General features: G+C 42.8%; 1 protein-coding gene across 1 annotated transcript in view; it reads left to right on the top strand.

Annotated features, from left to right (window-relative positions):
• Nucleotides 1-6: 6 nt before the first annotated feature.
• Nucleotides 7-23526, top strand: part of LOC106901223 — a 35597-nt gene continuing 12077 nt past the window's right edge. The window contains exons 1-2 of the mRNA XM_014963663.1: nt 7-38; nt 18118-19112. Coding sequence (XP_014819149.1) covers nt 18151-19112 — 962 coding nt within the window. The 5' untranslated portion in view covers nt 7-38; nt 18118-18150. The remainder of the gene's footprint in view (nt 39-18117; nt 19113-23526) is intronic.

The following is a 23526-nucleotide window of genomic DNA, read 5'->3' as shown; positions in this document are numbered from 1 at the left end:
CGGCCGCCGCGCTCTGCCTCGGCGGGGCGGGAGGCAAGGTAACCCCCCCACCACCACCCCCGGCACCGGGCAGCCGCTGCCCGCCCCCGCCGGCACCGGGCAGGGCGGCAGCGGGCTCCCTGCGCGGCGCGGACAGCGGCAAACCCGACGGGGAGGGAGTGCCCCGGGGCTCGGCGTGCGTTGGGGAGGGAGATCGGCCGGGGCGAGGGGAGGTACCGGGAATCCCGGGAAGAGGGATGCAGCCGTGCTGCCGGGACGAAGGATGCGCCGTGGGTCCCGGGAGGAGGGATGCGGCGGGGCTCCCGGGACGAAGGATGCGCCGTTGGTCCCGGGAGCAGGGATGCGGCGGGGCTGCCGGGAGGGGGGGGATGCACGGCCCCGTTGCCCGGGACCCCCGGCTCCCCCTGCCCACTCGGCGGCGGGGGTGGGGTGCCCCTCTTTCGGGCTGGCTGGGGACTTGCCTCGGAGCCCGGAAGGCACGGGGAGACACGGTGCTGCGGGAGGCTACCTCGGGATCACCCTCTCCGGTTCCGTACAGCCAGACCCGAAATTCGGTGCAAGCCGCGCGGAAACCGAAAGGACAGCATTTCCAGCAGGAATCGGAGCACTCGCCCAAAGGCAACCCTAACGAGGGGCAGCCTGGCATAAGAAGCCCAAACAAACCACCTTGTGCTCCGTTAGTGTCCCCATGCTCTCCGGTCTTGTGCACCTCCTCCGCAGTCCGGAGAGCAGGTAATCAGCACAAATGACAGCTACAGCTCTGAGGGCAGGGACCTTGGCACAGGCTGGGAGCCACTGGGGGGACCAGAGCGGTGATGGAAAGGCAGAGGAGGAAGCACAGAGTACCCCGCAAGCAGGAGCAGCTGCAGAACAGCTTGTGCTCCGGGAAGGGCAGGCAGTCTTGGTCCCGCCGATAGAGTGGGACTTTTCCCGTGGACCCTGATAGGAGCAAGATTTGACACTTCTGGTAGAGATTCTCAGATCTATAGAACATGAGCTGCCACACTATATTAAAAAAAAAAAAAAAAGCAGTCCATACATTTATGTCTTTTGTTACATACATGTATCTAAAGAAAAAAGGTGGGGGGTGCTCTCCCTGGTGGAAAACAGCATCGTAATCCTGCCTGATACACCAACTCCCTGCACAGTACGTAGGAACACAGCAATGACTTTGTGGTTGAAATGAAGATGTTTTATCTCACTCTGTTATCCTAGTGAAGGTAGCTACAGTGAGAACTTCTTAATTAAGCCACATTTCTGGCACTGAAGTATTAACTTCATAAAGGTATCGAATTGCACAGTTCTGGGGTTTTTTCTTTTGTTTCTCTTTAAAGTCAGAATTGCATCGCACAACCTGCAAGCTTACCCTTTCCTGCTGGATTTGTTACTAAAGATGAACAATTCCCTTACCCAGCTGCATACTTCTCTTATTAAACTGCATAACTTGCTTGCTGCCCTAAGTGGTGGTTTTGTTCTAACTTTGCCTGTACAGTCATGAAGTGGACCAAGTTCTGGCTGCGTGGTGTGTCTTTGGGTGTGAGTGGCAACGGTGGGACACTGAACACATCAGCAAGCTGTATCATTTTTGCTTGGTTTTTTCTTTTTTCTATGTTTCCTAGACAACTTCTGTTCTGTAACTCTGAAATCAGGACTCTCTGATTTCCCATAAGGCAGTATCTGAACTAGCTAAGTATTGACCAACAGCACTATAGCTTCCTGTGTACTTTTCTGGACTTGACTTCTTGCCGTGTCAATTGTTCTTTTGATCACGTTGTCTATATTCTCCTAACATCCTGGACAATTGCTTTTGCAGAGTGAAACTTAGGCATTTTCCATTGCTTATCTTCCTAAGTGTGACAGTGAAATCTGTGTCTGCAAGCAGACGTGTGTGTACATCTCTAGCTCCCTGTTTTTGCTATTTTTTTGAGTAAGTTGCACTTGCTCTTCACTCATCAAGGACTGCACTATGCTGCGTAGGCTTCATTATTTTTATCTTTTTTGGCTACATTCTGATAGTGTTGCTATGCTAGTAAAAAAATACACATCCCACTCTAAGTTGATAGTTCAAATGTAGTTCAATTTAGCAGTTGAAATAAAGGTATTCTAAGATTTATGAGAAATGAATTGTCTCCTGGCTTAGAGTTAACAATATAAAAACATAACAAACTCCCTTGGCAAAGGCAAAGCCTGCATGAGTTATAGGAAACTGAATTACTCTTTTCATCCAGGAAGGTGGTCTCTGCCACTCAGAGCGAAGGAACTTAGGGAAGCTGTGAGGTTGTGTGGATGTTTGAAACATGTTTTGTGGCAAAGCAGAGCTCTCTTTGGAATCCTTCTGTGAGTACTACAGTAATATAAAAATAGGAGTTAGATCAAATGAAAGAAAATTTGAAGATAAGGTGTATGATGTTTCCTCCTGCATGTCTGTATCAGATGGAACAAGATGCGCAGATAAGCATCTTGTTTATCCTGAAGGAAGAATGTAAGCCTGATGAAAGAATAACGTAGTCAAAAATATGTCTTTGTATGTCCATAAAATATTATCTGTTTAATCCAGTCCCTATGGAGGAGATCTCTGTGCCAGTGCCATTCTTCATCTGGTATTCTTCTGTTCACTTGCTGGCTTAAAGAAAAAAATCAAGCCTTTCTTGTTCCTCTTAAGAGAGGAATTCTTATCAATCCTAGACCCTCTAGTGAAAGTCTTAGTCCTGCTCCCGGTGAGAACCATGGCAAAATTCCTGCTGGTTTCAGAGGGGGCAGGATCCTTCCCAAGATCAGTGAAGGATTAAAAAAAAAAATCAACTACTAAAATATGCACCTCAATTAGCAAAGAATGTGGCCTGATTATTAAAGTGTATGAAATTTCAGCTATTAAATTCTACGGTCCTGATCAACAAAGCATGCTGCACAATTGGCAATGTATCCAGAATCTCAACTACTGTACTAGTCTCCTGCCAGATCAACCAAGCATGCAACTGAATCAGTGAATTATGCAACTGGAGCAGCAAAATATGCACTTCTGACTGGGGGGGCAGGAAGGATATGGAAATTCTCAAGTGTTTTAAATTGATACACAATAGATCTGTTACTGGTCAGCCTCTGCCTTAAGAAAAGCGGAGGCAAAATATATAACTTTTATCAAGTCTCTCCAGACAAATGCTGGTCTGGAAACATATGTCCCTCAAACAGCTTAGTGTCTGCTAGCAGCAGCCCCGTTCTTTACCAGATGTACTGCACATCTGGTTCCAATCCCAGCTGCTGCCAGGTGTGGGGGTTATTTTAGTAACACTTTATTGGGATTTTTAGGTGCAGGTAGTTTTTGCTTTGTAGGTCACTGTAAAACACTATGTATACACACTAGGTTGTCTTTCTGTCTCAAGAAACTAAGCCAATAAGGCACCTTCAAAGAATCTGAAAGTTTTGTTGGCAATGAGCTTAATATCTATTAATCTCTTTGCTGTTCGTGCTTGAGAAGCAGAAAAATGATAGGTCTTTCCTATTTTCTTTGTATCTTGATGAATGGCCATAGCTGCTTCCTATTGTGTTTACAATGTACCTTGGCAGATATTTACTGTGTGGAGAGTTTGGATGTTTGGCCAGTTTGGGGAGCAACGATATTCATAAATCCTGAAGAAGTAGAGCTCTTTCTCTGGCACATATGTGCTTTAAAAATCCAGCCACAGTAGCTGGTTCTGATATTCAGAAGTTGGTTTTACTTTAAATTATTATTTGTGTTTTATACAGAAGACCTGGAGGTTGCCCTGTTTTAATAAATATGCAGTTTCAGGATTTCTATAACATACTTTTTTTTTCTATGTCTGGAAGTAAGCTGTGTAACCCTGCCAGTGCTCAACGAAGGCATGAGAATCACTTTGTTTTATTGCACTGTTCACTTCAGTACCCAGAATTCTGAAACATTATTTCATTATTCAAGCCTAAGAAATATCTGGGCTTGGTGTTTTTTTTTTTTCTTTTTTTTTTTTTTTTTAATCCACTAGTGTTAGTACATAAAACTAGCTTGCACTGAACTTCTTATTTACCAAATTTCTGTCTCATTTCCAGGTCAGTTCAATGAATGATCCTATTTAGTTCTTTTTCCTGTTTAAAATATTTCCTACTGAGTCCAGAGCAGTGCCCTTAAAACATAATTGATTTGGGTCATTGAACCTTTATTTTTCATGCATGTTAGTTTGCATCCCGCCACTGGTCTGACTGGTATTTCAATTAGAAAAATGCAGGCGGATTTCTCCTAGAGGCTGAAGTTCACGTGGAGTCTCTGGCGAAATAAGATCCTGGAGTATGTATCCCTGGAACTGGGCAATGATTTGTTACTTTTTTTTTAATTCTCTGTCTGGCCAGAATGTTATAAATCTGGCGCTCTCTTGTTAGCTTCACGCTAAGCAGCAATAATGTCCACAGTGTTTTAGTCTTGATAATTCTAATTACTGAAACACTGAAGAAGCTGAAAGCTGGGAAGATGGACGAGGCTGGCCTCAAGTCCTGCACAGCACATGGGACTCTCTCTTTGTAGAGCTGAACTAGAATTCTCTCATTTGCCAAGCCAGTACTGGAAGCAGCAGCCAAGGTAAGAGAAGTAAGCCAGTGGAAGAAGATGTGGGTAATCTTTATACAGAAGGAGCTAAAAGAGTGCAGTACCACTAGAGATGCCAACCATCCTTGGGATGAAACACTGAAGTCATTTTTCTTTCTTTACTATCTAAGTAGGTTGAAGCAAACAATCCTGTTGCACTGGTTTCAAAGGACCCAGCAAACAAACCTGTGGTAACCAACCAACAATTACTGTTCTCCCCATCTGCTTCTTTGCATGACAGACCAGGAACGGTGGTAAAATTCTCCAGTGCCTTTCTTCCTGCCTCCTCTTCTTCTTACAAAAAACCCAACTTTTGGCATGTTTGGTACCAGAGAGTGATTACCCAGCATTACTGTAGCTAGACCTGGTCCAGTACAGCAACTCTTCCCATTACACACTATTATTATTACAAGGTCAGTCTATGCACTGATCTCTCAGGTCTATAAATAATAAATATTCAACTTGGGGGTTAGATACTTCTTTGAGTAAGGGAAGTACTAAATAGAAAAATAATTCTCTTCTACTTGTAAAAATCCATGGCAGAAGGAGGGTGGAGTAGGGACAGGGCAATAAAGAGTCCCATGTTTATACGTGGAACAATTATACACCAGCAGGGAAAAGCCTTACTGGCAGCCTTAGTTCTCAAACTCAAGGTAAGAACATTATGATTCCTCCTACAAGCTCTCAGCTGCAAATGGTCTTATGGTCCACTTTGAACGTCCTTGCTCATATCATTCCCAATGAAAAGGAAGATCCAATTTAGAGAGGAGAAAAGGCTAATTTGCCTATATTTCCTTTTAGAATTCTTGGGGCCCTACTGGAGCTCACAGAAGTCATCTGGGACTTTGGGAGGATTTAAATCAGGCTATAAGTACTGCTGGCTTGGATTAGTAATGATGTGCATTGAGGACAACATCTGTATTTGGGTTTGGGTGGAGTCCTTTCATGGTAGAAGAGTTGGTAATACTCTTACAGCACCTTTCATCAGAGGATTTCAGAGTTTCACAAATGTGTAATTACAGAAAGTATTAAATTATGTGAAATCCTTGGTCCTGGGGGAGTACAGGCAGCACCATTATGCTTCAATATAAGCAGGGGTGGGTGGTGTTCAAAGGGGCGAAACAAAAGCAAATTATGCAAGCCATAACCTGCTGTGCTATCTCATTTTCATCCAGTATTTTATTCTTCTCATTTCTTTATATTAGCAGCCAGGTTGCAACATCAAACCAGCCAAAATGGGCTGGTACAAGCGTCCATTCAGAACTACTGTCAGATCTGAAGAAGGGACTTTTGGAAATTCATTTATCTCTTTGACACCCATTTCCATACTGTTTGTGTTTCATTATTCTGTTAAGGAGTACCAGGACTGTAGCAAGGGTTGGGTGCCAAGGATGCCAATAAGGACAACTTCCTGAATACAGCAGATCTTGGATGAAATGCCTCTGAATGTCCAACCTGACACAAATCCCAAAAAGTTGGTTGCTTAGCCTTTCCAAGGAGGGTGTGCCTGCTCTGCACTGTACTTAATTTGGGTTTAGCAACAGGAGATCTAATCCACTCGTTCTACCTAAATCCCGCCCTTTCCTGGTCTTGGTTAGTACATATTCCACTGTTTTGAATGACTGTTTAAGTTTTTATCAAAGGAAACTTTTTTTTCTGGATTTGACTTAAAATGTGGAGCCTTTCCTGTTGGAGCTGAGGCTTGAAGCACAGGCTGCCCGTTCCCTTGTCTTCCAGCCTGTATTATAGATCTGCATGGGTGGGCAGTTCAGGTGAATCCAAGACCTTTCTATTTGAATACAAGGGCCCCAAGGAGTTGCTCATCAAGAGTAGCTTTAAATGCAAGCTTAGCAAGGCTGAACACTTTGATTTGCCTCTAAAATCAACAGTAACTTATTCCAGGTTTCCTGGTTGAAACTTGAATGGGGAAGAAGAAAGGATGTCTGTAAAGCAGATTTATTTGGAAAAATAAACTGCTCACTGGTTGGGACCCTGTAACAACAAACCCAGTGCTTAGTTTTTCCTCTGGCTGCAGTATCTGGTAGTTTTTTCTGCTTTCTCCCACACCCTCCCTGCTGTGCCCTCATGGTCTCTCCTTATGTGTAGGCAGTAAAGTAAAATTTACAAGCATCCTGCTCTCTGAAATCCTGGCAAAGGCAGAGTCTTGGAAATTTCCCTTTGCAGAGCACTCAAGAAGACACTAATCCTGGAACAACAAGGTGGGGAGAAGCACTGCTGTTTGTATACCTTCCAAAAGTAGGGATGTGCATTCAGACCTCTGAATGGCCAGCCTCAGCTGCAGCAGTGGCTTATTTAGAAGTCAGGTTAAAAACATTGCATGAAAGGGAGAGGATTTTTCTTTGTTTGCTTTTTAAGGATCACTGTCCACATCTTCTGCATAAGCCCTCTCACCTGCTAGTGACACTTACTGAAATCATGACCCGGTGCCTGAAGAGTTGCAGGAACAACTCTGCAGCATGCTAGCAGCGATACAGAATATTTGCAGGTTTTAGCTTTCACATGTGGAATGTTTCCTTCTCCATATGTTTGTACAATAGACTTCCAACATGTGAAACATCTGACGTGTCTGGATGAAACAATAGGATCATGCAGCTGGAAATCCAAGCACAAACAGCTCTCTTTCTTGCAAGGACAGTTTACACATATATGTGTGTGTTTAAAGATACGAATTTATTTTCTGGGATGTGGCCAGCAAAATTTGCATGGGATTGCCTTTCAGTTACCCTTTCTGCTGTTTCTGGTACTTTCAAAGCAAAACAAAGTATTTTGGGCACCTAAGCTACATATGGATTTCATTATTTAAATCTCCCCCACATATTTGGAAGGTTATATGTATGAAGTTAATTTAGGAATGCTAGTTTTACAGATTCCTATGAACATACATAACTCGCTCAATGGACTTTTATACTGAACTCTACAAGCAAACTTTTACTGCAGCGCTATAGCTTTTGTTTTGTTATATATTTCATCTGGTTACCAAGCAGTTCAAACAACCTAACCATGTTTTCTACTCTTTAATTTGAGCTGCTTTGGCCTGTTCAATTTATAGAAAATGAAAACCAGATTGATCTTCTGGAAACTCCCTCCACACCCCTGTCAGTTCCCACCAACCCTATCGTTTACTGTTAATTTTTTCTATGGTGTTTTGTGTACACTTTGTTAATGAGAACTTGCTCTAGTAGAAAAAAAGACCTATGCTGACCTATTAAAACCCTGAAGCAAATGGCCATGGCATCTTGAACTCTTCATTACACTGCATTACTTTTATTTACGATGGTTCCATCATATTCATGATTATTTGCCTGAGGAGACACACTAAATGATGCCTTTGTTTCTCTTTCTAAAGCTTTACATTTTTTTTGCATGTTTCAATGAGGGCATTTTCTGCAAAAACACCCCAAACAACCAAACCTAGAACAGGGATGGCAGCTTTGCATAGATGTACAATTTTATTTGATACGGCATCTTGCATCCGTATTGGAGAATTTCTATTTATCTGTTGAGTGTCCAGTCACAAGAGTTGACTTTCCCCCCCCCTTCAAGGATTAGTCTGAAAAGAAAAATCTGGTTGTTGATGTGAATTCTAGCAATCCCTGGTGGATGTTCTCTTAGATATTGTATGCTTCCTTAGCCAGAGAAGATAATGTTGGGATGAAAGGGAAAAGCCAATGGTAAAACCCTCTCGTAATGACATGTCTCATTTGTTTCATTCAATTCATACTTTCATTTGTTGCATGAACATGGCATGACAAATTTGTGAGATACTAATGACGGGTTTCTGCTTAAAATAGTTCTACTTTACAAGTGTAATAGTTATAGTCCCCAAAGGAACACTGCCCAGTTAAGTCAGTCTTTTCAAGCACTGGATTTGCATATTTTAAATAGATTTTTCAAAACATTTTGTAGAAAAACGATCTAGCTTTTCCCCCTTTCAGACCAAGATGAGAAGAGGAAATGAATATTACAATGTGGGGCTGCAGTGAGAGATGAAGATTTCAGAATAAGACCTGGCACTTAGTTTCTAGTAAAAGCACCTGGATGCAAGAGTATCAATGACATTAAAGAAAAAATTAGAAATGTCCTGTGCCTCAGCCTAGGTCTCTTCCAGAGCATTTCTACCTGCATTTCACACTCCTACCAATATTTTATCCACTTCATGATCACATCTGCACCTTGACATACAACAATTACTGAGTAATCCGTGAATGACAGGGTTACTCCTGTGGTGGTAACTTCAACCTGGGGAACTTTCAGGTACCAAAAGTATCCATAAATCACCAGGCTGCTGCCAAACCCAGAGAAAATTTCTAGCTTTAAAAGTGTAAATCAAAGAAAGAACCAGATAAGGAGACAGAACTCTGTTTAGCCAGACTTACATAGCTGCAAATTGCAAGACATCCTGTAGGTTGTTGTGGTCCTCAAACCAGGACATAGATGAGTCTAACTCAATCTTAACGAATTGAAAGGGGAGAACTAAAACCTCTGCCTACTTATGATATGGGGGGAAAGAGCAAGATTGGTTTTGTTGTCTTTTCAATATCCTGAGATTTCACCTATGCCACTTTAGGTAGCTGAGCTTCCTAAACTCCCACCTTTGTTGAGAGGGGCAGATATTCTTTCAGAGGGCTGTTGAGACCATCTCTAGCTCCTGCTCTCTGCAGGAAACAATTCTGGCTTTTGTCTGCAAAAGGTGGCAAGCCAAATTAGCCAGAAAATCCCCACTCCCAGAGCTGGGTGATCTACATTCATGGCCTTACATAGGAATCTTGCATCAGGTACTCAAAATATCTAGGGTGACTGCAGAAAATTCTGCCTATTGCTCATAATGGTAGTGTAGTTCAGCATTTCTGGCCTAATAAGGATAAACTGGTTTTACTTCTCACCTGAACCTCCCCGAAGTAGCAGAGCACTAGGCTGTCTTTTCCCTGGTTGCTCCGAATGCAAGTACAAAATGTCAAGTTAGAATGTATGCAAAGACTGCATATACTGCTGACCATGCTATGGAGAGCTGCGCTATTCCATGGGTGATTGTTCAGGAAACAGCCTCTGTTTGTGTCTCTAGGAACAAGCATTTTTTTGTCAGGAGGAAAAGGCATTGCATCTCTGGAGTTAAATGAGGAGGTCTGTTGTTCTCCACAGAAACTGGAGTGCGCCACTGTGCCTGGTAGTTGTTGGAGTGTCCGTGTTTTTTGTGACTTTCCTCTTCCCCACCTCCTGTTTTCAGAGAGGATGGAGGAGGAGGGATGGTGACCTCATGGTGCAATTATGCAATCTGCTTGGGGCCAGGTATCAAAATACACTGCAGCTGTGAATCTGGGACCTGGCCCTGGCTGGGGGGCCTCCTGGCTCTAACGAGATTCCTGACCTTCTCCTGCCACTTTTTCTGCAGCTGCTTTGATTCACAGAGATTTGTTGTGGCAATGGCCTGCCTAACGGTTTGGCAAGCTGCCGTCTTTCATGCTGCATTTCCAGGCGGGCGCCAGGAGCTGGCCTCAGAAACCCAGCACAGGTGAGGGTATCCCAAACTCTGCCAGCCTCCTTCCATCCTGACATAGCCTTTCTCCAAGGGTATGCAAACATTACATTCCACCCTGATATTTTTTTTTTTCCCCAAAAGTAAGGAGGTGGTTATCTGTTCCCTGTTAAAATAATGCAGTGCCTTCCAAGCAAGCTTCTTGTGCTGCTTGAGCCCAGGGCTCAGCTGCAGCAAAGTCACATATGGAAAGAATAAGAGAAAATAGCATGCCTACAGTCTGAGGCATATTTGGGCCTCCAAGTCCTGAAGTCTTGTTCAGACTTTGAATTCTTTGCTCTAATTGCCACACTGCAGTCCTGCTTCCCTTCTCTACTCTTCTAACAATATTGTTATTTTTCTCGTCTCCTGCAGCAACAGGATTTCATAGTCCCCTTCCCTTTCTACCTGTGTAGTATTTGTTCTCTTCAAAAGTCATGTAAACCATTAAAAACAACAGAAAATTTGGTGATAGGTGTGAAAACAGGGCCCTGTGAAGCTGGCTGATGTGTGCCAAGAAGGAATATAAGATGAGTCTGGTTCTTTCCTGAAAATGGGATTTGCAGAGTGGAAACGTCACATCCATAATCACTTTCATGTGGTGGAACTGCCGCTACCCACCACTGAAATAACTGAGCATCCGTTAAAAAATGCTGCTTTGGTTTTGCTTAAATCCAGCAGGTCGCACTCACTTCAAGAAATATTAGACCCTTGTTTAAAAACATGAGTGCAACTGCTCTGATACCATGAATGTATTAAAAACAAATGTATGCTGGGCCCAGTTTCAGAGTCCCACAGCTGAACCCTGTCCAGGGCTTGTTTATGGGAATTTGCTCAGAGAGGGAGGAGAGAATACAAAGTGTGTGTGCAGGTATATGTGTTTGTGTTGGGTCCGGGTTATTGTGAGGGTGAGGGAGATCCCTTAGGAGAGTATCCTTAGGGGATACTCTCATAATTGACGATAACTGTTTTGGAGATGAGTCTGGGAAAAAAAAAAAAAATCACAGCTAAGGACTGGAAAAAGGAGACAGGGACAACTCTCTTCTAGTAACTAAGCAAAGTGTCTGCAACTTCTGTAATATTCCTGATCTACTTCTGCCAGCTTTGCTACTTCCAAGCATCCAGAGATACTAATACAGGACAAGAGTCTCCTTTTGCTGTTGTGTCATGCTTTAAACAGCAAAGGCATTTTGGCAGAGAGGGAAACCATGATTCCACAGCACTTCCAGGAATTCTTGTACTGCCAGGTGGAAAAATAGGTTAGATGTGCTGCTGCCATATCTAGTTCATGCTAATGACAGAAAATAAACCTTGCATGCAAAGAGCTGAAAATGCAAAATTAAGTAGAGTGCCAATTTTATAAAGTCTCTGATTAACTTTGTCCCCCTCTTGGAAGAAGTCCTACCAGCTTTGATCTCTAGATCAGTCAGCTAGTGAAGTAAATGTGGTCACTTCTTAAACTAACAGACTGGAGTTTTTTGTCTTACTCTTGGGATAGTCTTTCCTCAGATCCTGCATTTGACAAGCATCCAAAAAGCTCAGACTTCCCTAACTTGGAAATACTGTGAAAGAACAACTTGGGACTTTCACTGGGAACCACAAGAATTGTACTTCTGGTAGCTTTGCAGCTAGTTACAGCCACGTCAGCAAGTGAATTCTTGTCTATATTTTGTTTTTCCCCCTTAAGCTGGGAATGTGAAATGGCCACTTTCCCTTTGTCCTTCTTTTCTTTTTAAAACCCTGTTTAGTGTTTTCTTTCTGCTCTGGCTGAAAGTTTGGGTCACTTCATATTTCATCCCTGGTGGTTGGCTCTGTACAAATGTCCTACTGAGTCCAAGTGATCTTTAACTCGGAATGAACCTCCTGTGTTTGGAGGGGAGAAGGGGGAAGTAACCAAGATGCCATACCTCACCCTGCATGTTTTGAGCAATTGCAAAGATGTCGGTGGAGCCAGAGTTTTAAAGAGGTCCCCAGGGCAGAATAAAATGTGAAGGAGCCAGTGAGGTAGTCTCGAAGCGTTGCCAGCTCTTTGAAAGAAACACACATGTGCGTGCATGTGTGCACATAAGATGTTTTTAATTTTGGAGGGGTGAGGGATCCTAAATAAAGCTTGTTGGATTTTCACCCCACTGATACTATGGTGAGCTCAGATGGCTAAATTTAGTCATCCAGACTGAACAATCTCACATTCTAAGACTGCATCTGTCTCTGTCCAGAAACTAATTGCGTATCTCTATGGTTGCTGTTGAATTAGCTCTAAGCTGATGTGATAAGGCTACTATAGTAAATGCTGTATTATACTGCATACATCCAGGTCTGGCACCAGGCAGCTGCCCTAAATTTTATTTTTTAAATTAAGCAAAAAATCTACCTGGGGAGGGGATATCTCTTTCCTACTAAAAAAAAAATAAAAATATATATACACACATATATATATCTATCTCAGTAAAGAATCATTTATGTAGTGGGTTATTTGTTTTTTTTTTACAGGAAGGAACAAAACACAAAAGAATCTTTCAGTCAAAACACAGGTATTTTGACCAAGTATATAACCAAGTATTTTGACTTCAGAGTTAGACTTTTTTTTTTAAGGGCCTAAAGTCTGCATAAATAGCTTGTCCTCACCTTGCCTCATTACTCTGGTATTAGATCTTTCTAGTACAGCCTTCAAGCAAAGACCAAAAAGCACTTTAACTTGGATAAGGAGATAATACACATCTGTTCCTGAAAAGACTAATAAATGCAGCACCTCTTAAATGTTCAGTCGGTTTGAAATACAGTGGATTATTCCTTCTCTGTCATTTCTAAAAAGGAGTGGAAGTTACATTTTTAAGTCTGTCTGAAACTGGAAATACATGTGAGAAATGCACAGAAGCTGAGATATGCATAAGGCATTAATGAGGGCAAAGTGGGTTATGATCTTTGCACATCATTTCCTTGCAACTGAGTGTCTCTATTAAGTGAGTGGCTTGCCCCCTGAGGATGTCTTGGAAATATAGTGGCTCTGCTGTGTGTCTCCAGGTTCCTCTGCTGAGGCTTTCACTCTGACTCTGGGTACATACAAAGAGAAGTTGGTATTTCTTGGGTGAGTATGTTATAAAAGAAAACAAACTATGTTGGACAGGTCCCAAGCCAGAGAATCTGAGATTGTGCTCACAGAGGAATGACAAACATCAAGACAGGATGTCCTCCTTCCTCCTCTTTGAAATAAACACACTTTAAAAATAAACAGTCTTTGGGATTGCGCATGGGATGCAAGCAGGACAGCGTCCTCCAGGATGCTGCAAACAGCAGCTACTTGCAACTGGTGTTAACAGGAATGAAGAAAATTTATCACTACTTCACCTTTTTGGGTTTCAGCAAAACCTATGAGCACAAACAGGCTGAGGGTTTCCCTAGCCAGGACCTTGCACCACTTTATTTCCTCTTCTCTTTGGCAGGGCTTGTGTCTTTACAAGCTAAACCACATGGCCATGTCACCTTCTCTTATGAGATACATGTCACAGCATCCTACCCACATTACCTCTGGGCTCCCAGCATCACCTCATGCCATTTCTCTCTTGGAGGCAGGTCACAGAAACTTGAGAAACTGAGCCCTGCACCTGCTTCTAATGATTCAGGCAGAGGCTGGTACCTGTCAATAAAGAGCTCTCATGGGCCAGCTAGAGGCTGCCGCAACTTGCCATTCATGGCTTTTTGCAAGACCTTTCTGCAGGTTTTAAGCATGGCTTCACTCTGGTGGAAGCAGCCAGGAGGGTCTCCTGGCTTTGATGTAAAGTGCCACAAGAACTTGTCCTCTCCTGGCAAAATGAAGAGCTTGCTTCTGCGCATGCCTCTGCTCTAGCTCTAGTCTGGTGACTTCTCTGACAGTAATTGTGACTAAAGAAAGGGTGCTAATTAAATTATTCTCGTAGCAGGATTCCCTTAAAATGTGTTGATTCCCTGACAATGTTCCTACTGGAATAATGAAGAGGCTCCAGGGCTACACTTGCAGGAGTTGTGCAAGCGAAGAGAGAGTTGAGGGTTATATTACTCTATCCTTTTCCGTGCATATAGTTGGTTGGGCCTTATAATAAACTCTCCTCTAACCAAAACAATTATTTTCCCCTTTTACTACACTAGAATTCTGCCTTTTGTCAGTACCACCTGCTTCTCAAGAGCAATTTGGTGTAGTGTCCAATTTGGAGAAACTGTGTACTGGCTTTGTGCTGCACCCCAACATATCAAGGGTTTGCTCTTTGAGAGAGATGGTGCTCCTCGGGAAGCAGACACTGGTGTCTGGGGTGAGATTTCTGAACAATGGCTTGCAATCACTTGTGGCCACATCTGTTCCAACCCAGCATAGCTGGCTGCTTAAGAAAATCTCCCAGGCTCTCTACAACCGCGTCACACATCGCTTTGTTGCAAACCTGCACTTCATAGAGCACCAGAACATTCACCCTGCCATTGGGGCACCACTGCCAGAATAATCTACGAGGGACTAGTACAAGGTCCTGCCCTCTACTCTTTACTCCTGTGTTTATTGGTGCAGAGGCCTTATAACTCCTTACATATGTGTATCTTAAGTAACTCAAAGCCGATGCCAACATTAACTACTCATTTCTAGAGAGTCCAAATGTCAGCACAGGAGGAGGTAAGTGTGTGACTATGGGGCAGTTTTAGTAATGGGCATAGATTTAAGCTTCTGAGCAGGTTGTGTACTGTGAAAAAGGGAAATTCAACATCTTGGCATGTTCTGAAATATCTAACCATTGTATTCCTGCCTAAGAAGCAATAGCTGAGATTTGAGTTACTCCTTCTCCTACTAAATGCCATTTCCCAATTATTCTAATTCAGAAGGCAGGTAGGGTACATCTTACCACAGCAGGCTGGAGGTTCAGTTCAACACAACTGTTTTAAACATTTGGGACTCCTAGCCAGAGTGTACTGAAAAGCAGATGATCAGGAGCAGTAATTTGGTTCTCCCTACTCATAATTGACCTAATTGGTGTGGGCATACATCAAGTGTTGTTTTTTAAAAAAACCAACCACCTATCATTCACAAAGATGAAAAATGTGCCAGATTTTTTGCATGCCTCTGTCAAAAGTCTATAACTTGCTGCAGAAGGGAACATCTGTGTCTAATTCATGAAGCTCAGCCTTCATAATGGACGATTCAAATGAACGAAACAGCTTTGTCAGTCATTCAGTGGTGGATTATAAATTAATCAGAACTCCTTTTCCCCCTGCCTCAGATCTGTCTTGCATTTCCTGTCCCTTGTGGGTCTTTTTCCCTGGTCTCAGAGTGTGTCTTGAATCTTTTCAGTCTCCCAAGCCATAATAAATGAACAATTTCCCCACTGCCATGACCTTTTAGCCATATTTCTGGAATGCACACATTGTGCAAATCCCCCCCCGCCTGGGTTCAGGGATGCCAGGTACCTGTTGGGATGCAGCTAGACACTGCAGCCAACGTGGCTCGTAGGGTAACCAGAGGCATTTGAGTTTGAATCCGAGACTCCTCAGAGGGGCTCAGAGTCTGAGAGACATTTCTCTCCAAACACCACCAGATTCAAGTGAAAATGCAAGCAGGAAAGGGAGCCTATCCTGGGAGCGGGGGCGAGAGATTTATGGGGGGATGCACTTACCCATTCAGTGCTTTGGTGATTAATCCCACAAGATCCACTGAACTGATGGCTGCTGCTTTCGGGTGTTAACAAAGTCTTCTGGTAGTAGAGGGGGGGCTGTGAACGCCTCCATGCGCCTTCTCAGTGTCTGAAAAAAGGCAACTAGATCAGTTCACAGATTCCTCAAAATAAAATCTCAACCCTCAATCATTGCTAATTTAAGGAGGCTTGATCCAATCTGTAATCCTCCCACATCCAGGAGTACCACGGTGCAATAGCAACAGATCTGGTGCGATTTCTGGCTCCAAAACTGGGTACATTTTTTTAGTTGAAAAGTTAGGCATTATTTACTGTTTCTTGCTATGCAAATGTCTTACTGAAATGTGAGCTCAAAAGAGGAGCATAGGACAAAGGCAAGTCTGCACTAATATTCTGGGACAGAGGGAAGGAATATGAGGGAAGTCACAGAAAAGTCCCGCTTGCTTCTTTCAAGTGTAGGAGCAAGCCTCTCCCTAAGGGAAAAGGAGCATGTTCCCTGGAAACCAGCTAGTTTTCAGTAAAATCCAAGTGACAACAAACAAGTCTGTAATTCTGATGTGAATTAGCAAATGGATCTAAATGTTAGTATCTATAGCCTCTTCAATTGAAATAAAGTTTTGTTGTTTTCACCTGGATTTTACCGTGCATTAGCTAATTCAGACTAAACCCCCAAATTTTACCTCCTAGAGAAAAGATCAGTAAATTTCTATTAATTTATTTTGGTATTACATGCTGTGGGAGTCCTAAGGCATCAGACAGAGAATAACATGTTTTTGACACATGAATGTGGTTTCTTTTCCACTTGAGACTTCAAGTCATAGTCCAGCCCAGGTGCCTTAAATGAGAAGCCTGCAGTTTATTCCACTATAATTAACATAAGCTTTAATTTAAATGACACTTTTAAAAGTCACAGATTGGATTTCAAGTCGAATACAATTTCCACCCACGCTGCTGTTTTTGTCCTTTTCTATTGCCATCCTGCCATCCACCCTGAAATCACTCAGAATATGAAAAGCACCTGCTGCAAAACAAAGTTCATGCCTTGCAGAACAGGTCTGGCTTTTTATTTTTATTTAAAGGTTTCTAACATTTGGCATTGCATTTTTTTTTCCTTTCCATTTCAATATGAGCCAAGGGGAGGAACTAGGAGGAAAAAGAAGTCTGGAGTATTTTGATCTTTGTGGCTTTATATGGACTTTATAAGTTTTGTTTGTTCTACTGCCAAGCTTCCTTTGTGTTTAAATAGATAACAGACCAAGACGACTAATCACTTCCAATAGAAAACCCCACCAAACCCAAAGCGTTCCCTTTCTTTTCTAATGAATGCTTGTAAACCCATGGTCCTAGACTGGGCTTGTGACCTTAAGTACTTCTGACTTATTTTTTCTTCCTTTTCAAAAACAAATGCCCAAGGTGCAGGCAGGGCTCAGTGCTCTCCAAAATTATGAAAGAATCTTGAGAAAAAGGCTCTGAGACTGTCTTTGGGAGAAAGTAGTTGTAAATATGATGTGTGAAAACAGCCTCACATACATTTAGAGAAGCAGCAGCATGGTAGTTAGTGCCACCATTTGTGGACTTCCTTCCTCTTTGGATTCTGCAGGCTATTTATGGAGAAAGAAGTAGCAGCAAATTTCACATGGGACTCTCACTGTGTTATGTAAAATGCGTGTTGATTGCCAGTTTACTCGTGAGAGCTGATATCTGCTATCACTATTTTGAGAGGCTTTGCATTTGAAGAAGAGACAATCTACCCAATCAAATCCACCTAGATTTTACTGCCTATTGAAGTAAATAAGGCTGAATGTCTTTGAAACAGATGAGTCGGATGGATGAATCATGGATAATCATTGATGCAAGGTTGGGTTTTTTACATTAAAATTGGTTTTGTAATGAAAATAACACAGAGTTCAAGATACTGTGGTGACACAGTTTTTCTTTAGCTTCTGGAGATCTTATTCACGCAACCAGCTGTTTAGGACAACACATTTGTGTTGTCAAAAAGTTTCCTGTTAGCCAACAGCACAAACGGATACTACTATGATCAGTAGTAGAAAGTGAGAATTATACAAATAACTCATCTGGGCTATATTTCTGAGGAGGCTGATCACTCAAATATACACTTCCATAACCTATAAGACTGGCTGTCTGTGTTAGACATATTAGATTATTGCTCCAAATGGGAAAGTAGAAGATAGACTTGAACAAGCTTAATGAATTCCCCTTTCTTGAGGCTTTCTTATACAAGTCCTTGAAGGGAAAGAAACGAGTAGGACCTTCAGTATGTCTAGCAGGCTACATCCTGTATATCGTCTCTGGCAAGATGTAAGGTTGTCTATTTTATTTCACAGGTATATTATTCCTGTGGTGCAGTGGTGGAATCAATGGAAAGAGGCCTGATTTTATCACCAGGTTTCCCAAACAACTACTACCCAGGAACACACTGTGTTTGGCAATTTTTCATTCCCATGAGAACCCATCTTATCTTGGAAATTTTTGACTTTGACATTTTTGAGAGCTCTAGTGAAACTCCAACCCCCTGGGATGGCTTTTCAGCCCCCACTAAAGCAGGAAATAAGGACATGTCTTCTCTTGAGGAAAACCTGGACTTTGCTCTCCGTACTACAAAGCCCTCTCTCCAGACCTGGGTGTCAAAGGTGGCTCAGAATCTAAGCAGCACAGGAGATCAGTCAAAGGACCTTGCTAGTCACCTGGATGAACTTCAAGGAGCTGCCTCAAAAAAAGATGAAGCCAAACAAGCATCTGAAGAAAACCAGTCAAAGCAGATGAAAGAACCCAAAGCAATTATCAAGGCTCAACCAGAAGAGCTGCCATTCCCTGTGGCTGGTAGTGCCACAATGAGGAGGCAAAATACCAGTGGCCTGAAAACAGAGGAAGATTCGAAAGGGAAAATCTTGCTTGCCCATCTAGCTGCTAGTGAGAAAGATGAAGTTACGGTAGAGAGCTGGACTCTTCCCACAACAGTATTGCCTGTGGAGATCTCCTCCAGCCCACAGTCAGCAGTGGATGTCTGTCCCCATGACGTATTATATGTTTCTGATCTCATCACGTTTTCCTCTCGCTTCTGTGGACCAAATTCACCTTTAAACAAGACCATGGTCTTCGGTTCATCTCTGGAAATGGTTGAGGTTATCATGGAACTGATCACCACCACAGACCGGGGCCGAGGCTTTGCAATGCTCTTCGAATACAAGAACACCACTGACCCTAACACTGTGGATGCTGTGAGGCAGGAGAGGAAGGAAAATATGATGATACTGGCAATCATAACAGGGATTGTCTTCTTTGCACTTGCTCTGCTCTCTGCCCTCTGCATAGCTTGCAGGTAAGATGATACATATCTGAGCCTTTGAAGTGTCTGATATTATCCATACAGGAAAAACACCAGAAAACAAAGTTACATTTCCTTTCCTCTGCTAATGCTTGCTGTTCTTTAAATGTAGTGAAGTGTGTGGATACAGAGGAGATCAATGCCAGTCGCTACTTCTGCCCTAGGCTCCTCAGTTTTCTTTCCTAGTTCTGCAGCTCCTGTGCCTCCAATTTTTTTGTTGTTGTTTTTTTTTTTCCCCCCTGCAGAAATACCTGAAGGGTGAGGACTTTACTTGGCTTTTTTTTTTTTTTTTTTTTTTTCTTTTCAATGGCAGTGGTGCCTTTGAACCTCGGTTTTGGGACACTAACTGGCCAATGGGCAAAAGCAGAACAGAAAGATCATCCCTCCTTGCATCTCCTGAGCACTATGTCTTTTTACAGTGATTCCACAGTCTGACTCTAACCATCACTAAGCTCTGCAGAAAAGTAAATAATAACAAAAGCGTTACCACTTAGAATTAAGATCAAATAATATTTTCCAGCCTGTAGCATGTTTTATCCAAGAGATTGTGCAGACATTTTAATTCCAATGCACCTGATACGTTAAGCAGTCATCTGCACATCCCTCTGCTAGGGAAGAGCCAGGAGCCACACACTGAAGTACCTGTGACCGTCCCCAAATGTAGTCCAAAATGGCATGGTAAAGTGTGCTGATGGTCAGGCTGGGTTGCTGAGGTCCACAGCCTGATGCTAACTAGTTAAATGGCTAAAACTAGCCAGAGACAAAAGCATACTTCTCCAGTTATTTGATTTTATTTTATCTATTTCTTCTATCTGTATCTACCAGGAGAAAGCTTCTCCACCCCCAGCATGTGTTTGCATTTTTCTTACTAACTCCCTAGTGAAAACATTTGTGTAGAAACAGTGATTTATTTTTTTTCCTTCCAACAAATTCAAAACAGAGCTCAAGCTCCCCAGGTTTTTGTCAAAACAAACAGTATTTTTCAGATGTTTTGACTTCAATTAAAACATCAGGTAAACTGAAACAAACGCTGTCCCTTGCTGGGCTCCACTATGGTGACTGGGTATCAGTAACAGCATTCATTTCCCCATGGCAACACGCAACTGGTCTGTCTTCTCTCTTCCTGCACCCTCTGCCTCATCTGTTGTGTGTCCTCCAACCCAAAAGGTCTCAGGATTGCCTAGCAGCTCCTAGTCAGAGAGGCTGGTTTGATAGAGGAGCTTTGTTTTCCTTGTCCTTTTGGAGGCTGAATTTCTAGCTCTTGCTGAATAAATACAAAATATAGGCCATCATACTGGGTATAAGAGAACGTGGGCAAGGTGGTGAAGCTTAAATATAATCTCTCCTGCTGTATATAGCAATTCCTGCTTTCAGGGTCTGAGCTTTTCATAGTTCTAAGAGTTAAACTTGCATGTGTTACATCTAACTAACCTTTTTCCTTTTTAACAAGCTTGCAGAACACTAATTTAAACCACAATTTTTTGCTAGCTCTAAAGGAAAACGTCTGGTGTAAAATGTCTTCCAGATACCAAATACTTTATTTTTATACCCTTGCCAATCTTCAAAAGAGACAGAAACACACTCCCTTTGCTATGGCAGCAGTCTGGGCTGATGCACATGTTGAGTAGGCTGTGCTTGCTCCATTACCCCTATTTAATTTCACTGTAACTATCCATGAAGCAGAGTATTATTCAAACTAAAAAGTACACTGGCAATCTGAGATCTCACTGGCTGAAGTTTCCCCTGCCATAGCCTGCGTAGAAAGTCAGGCCATGCTACTCACATGCACAATTTGGCTTCTTGCTTGTCAGATGTTTACAAAATAAAGTCATATTCTGCTGTTGCTGACCAACAGGGACAAACTGAACCCATTTTTTTTCCCCACCCACAAATGTTTGTATGTTCTGGTCAGTGCAGATACATCCTACCAGGGGTCCTATGGCACAGGACCAGGATTAGATTCACTTTTCATTGCTCTACGACTTTTTTTAAAGGAAGACATACCTAAGTCAGCTATTGACTGTATATAAGTAGAGACTATTCCCAGTCCTTTAGCTTCTTGAAAGTCCATTTACTATCGCAGCTGCCTATATTCCCCACATGCTATTCCAGGGAGGCCTTGATAACAATACTTTATTTCTTGTCAGAGTTAAAGCATTTAAGTGAGATCTGACACATATGGAAGCAATGGCATGACCTGTGCTGAGTAACCTTACTTGTGTTGCACTGGGAGTGTCTTTTTTTTCCCCCTCTTTACTGCACTAACTGCTTCGAGGATATTGGTCTCTGGCCCTGGCTGGAGCTCGCCTACACTTCCCTGCTGTGGGGTTTTAATACAGCTCAAAAAAAGACTGCAGAGGCCATTAAGCACATATAAACTTCTTTTAGTCTGAGCCCACAAAACTCTATTTCATGCTTTTTGCCCTAAATAAGGGCTTGAAATCAGGTGTCAAATGTGTATTAGCCACAGCCTGTCCTCACTGCAGAAAACGTCAGGACTGCAAGGGGTAGGCTGAAGGGAGAAATGAAGATACTTTAGAAACGCAGCATGCTTGGAATTGGGACCGTCTCTTGGAGGCTTGATAACACTCATGCTGGCTGGAGCACGCCATTGCAAAGGATGCCAATAGAAACCTTCAAGCCTTGGCCTCATAAACTTGCCTTCCCCTTTCGTTTCTCTTCATACTTTACTTGTTCCTCTGGTACCATGCTTAGCTGTATTTTCACCCCCATTTCTATCTGCTGCTCTTGCTCAGCTAAAAGTAGCAGGCTCTGCTTTGCCAGGGTTAGAGATGGCCTGGGATGGGCTTGGCACCCACTGCCACTCCAATGCACCAAGTCGTCAGCAGTGTCTGCTGGGGCTCATTGCATTCAGCCAGGGCAGAGCTCTCTGGGGAAACTCCAAGTCTCTGCCACACTGCAGCTTTTGTTTGCTGTTTGGGGAGGGAATGAAAGCTTCAGTTGTTAGTTGGCCAATAATTCTAATTACTTTTGGCCATGAGGCCTGGCTCGAGTAATGGGGTATTTTTTATTTTCTTTCCCAAGCCCCAAGAACAAGAGGCATGTCTACCTTATTTAATTTTAATCCTGTCCAATGCAGTCAAACTTTCGCTCAATGGTTGCAACCCATGGATTGCAACTGCATTTTACGCCTGCACAGCCTGCCAATGACCTGTTTCTAGTTACACCCCCTACGTGTACAGCTATTTCAACAAGTCATCATGCGCTGCCATCTCTGTCCATGCTGCCCTGCCAGTCCCTGCCTGCAGCCAGAGTGTCACCTGGGGCTGAAACTTTTCCTTCCTCACACAGTGCCCTCCTAGAGAACCTCAGTCACTTCTGGGCTAAAACCAGACCTTTCTCCTGCCATCCTTGTGTTGGGCACAACCCAGAATTCTCTCCCTGCCTGTTTGTAGCTGTGACCTCTGTTTCTGTCCCTCTATACAACAGGCTGGTTTAGAGACCCAAGGCAGCTGGACCTGACTGGAGCTGCTTGCTGGGGAGCACAGGACAATCTTCACAAAGCTTCCAGCAGACTCGATTTTTTTGGTTTACTTGAGAAGCCTGAAGCATTTTATTATTTTTTTAAAATTACAACTTCTTTTGAATGATGGAAACTGGTATATTTGCACATTTTATACCCATGAACACCTATCTAAATCACTGGTCTCCTTGGTGGCAAGGCACTGCAGCATGCCACAGGAGATGTAGTCCAACTAGAGAACGAGCTAAAGACAGACTAAGATTCCCAGTCCTGCAGATTGGCACATCTCTCCAGGCACTGTGGCAGTAGCTATGAATAGAAGAAGAAAAAAAAAAAATAATCTCAAGCATCCGCCAAAATTGTTGGCCATATCTAGAAACTCTTATGTGTGATGGGTTTTAGCAGTAAATCAAATTGCTCAGTGGAAATCAGACACCCAGGGCCCAAAGCATGACGAGAGAAGAAAGTTAAAATGGGACATCACAGCCAGTTACCATTTTTTAACCATAATTTAAGCCTCAGGAAGAACAATGCTCTTCCGTCCCTTATTCCTCCTTATCGTACCACATTGGTACAGAAAACCTGTGTTTGCTGAGGGCACCTTACTCTCCCTCCGTTTTGTTCTGCCAAACTCCAAGTTTTGGATTTCAAGGTACTGATGGAGCCTGCTAAATATCATAGGGCACAACATTTACAAAGAATGGCAAGGAGAAGAGCCAAATGCATATAAGTTATTTTCGTTTCTTTATGCAGAATTTTGCCCCACCTATCCTAGTTTATCACAGCTGTCAGTTGTTGAGACTTTTCAAATGGATATTTCCTCTTTTCAGCTTTGTCCCAGAGAATACGAATACCTTATAAACAGAATAGTTGCATACAAGAATCTGAGGAACACATTTGTATTTATGTTTCTGAGAACTCAAA

The sequence above is a fragment of the Calidris pugnax genome, unplaced genomic scaffold (assembly GCF_001431845.1).
Source record: "Calidris pugnax isolate Ruff unplaced genomic scaffold, ASM143184v1 scaffold32, whole genome shotgun sequence".
NCBI classification, from domain to species: Eukaryota; Metazoa; Chordata; class Aves; order Charadriiformes; family Scolopacidae; genus Calidris; species Calidris pugnax.
The sequence above is the reverse complement of the archived record's forward strand: the minus strand, read 5'-3'. Positions and strand labels throughout refer to the sequence as shown.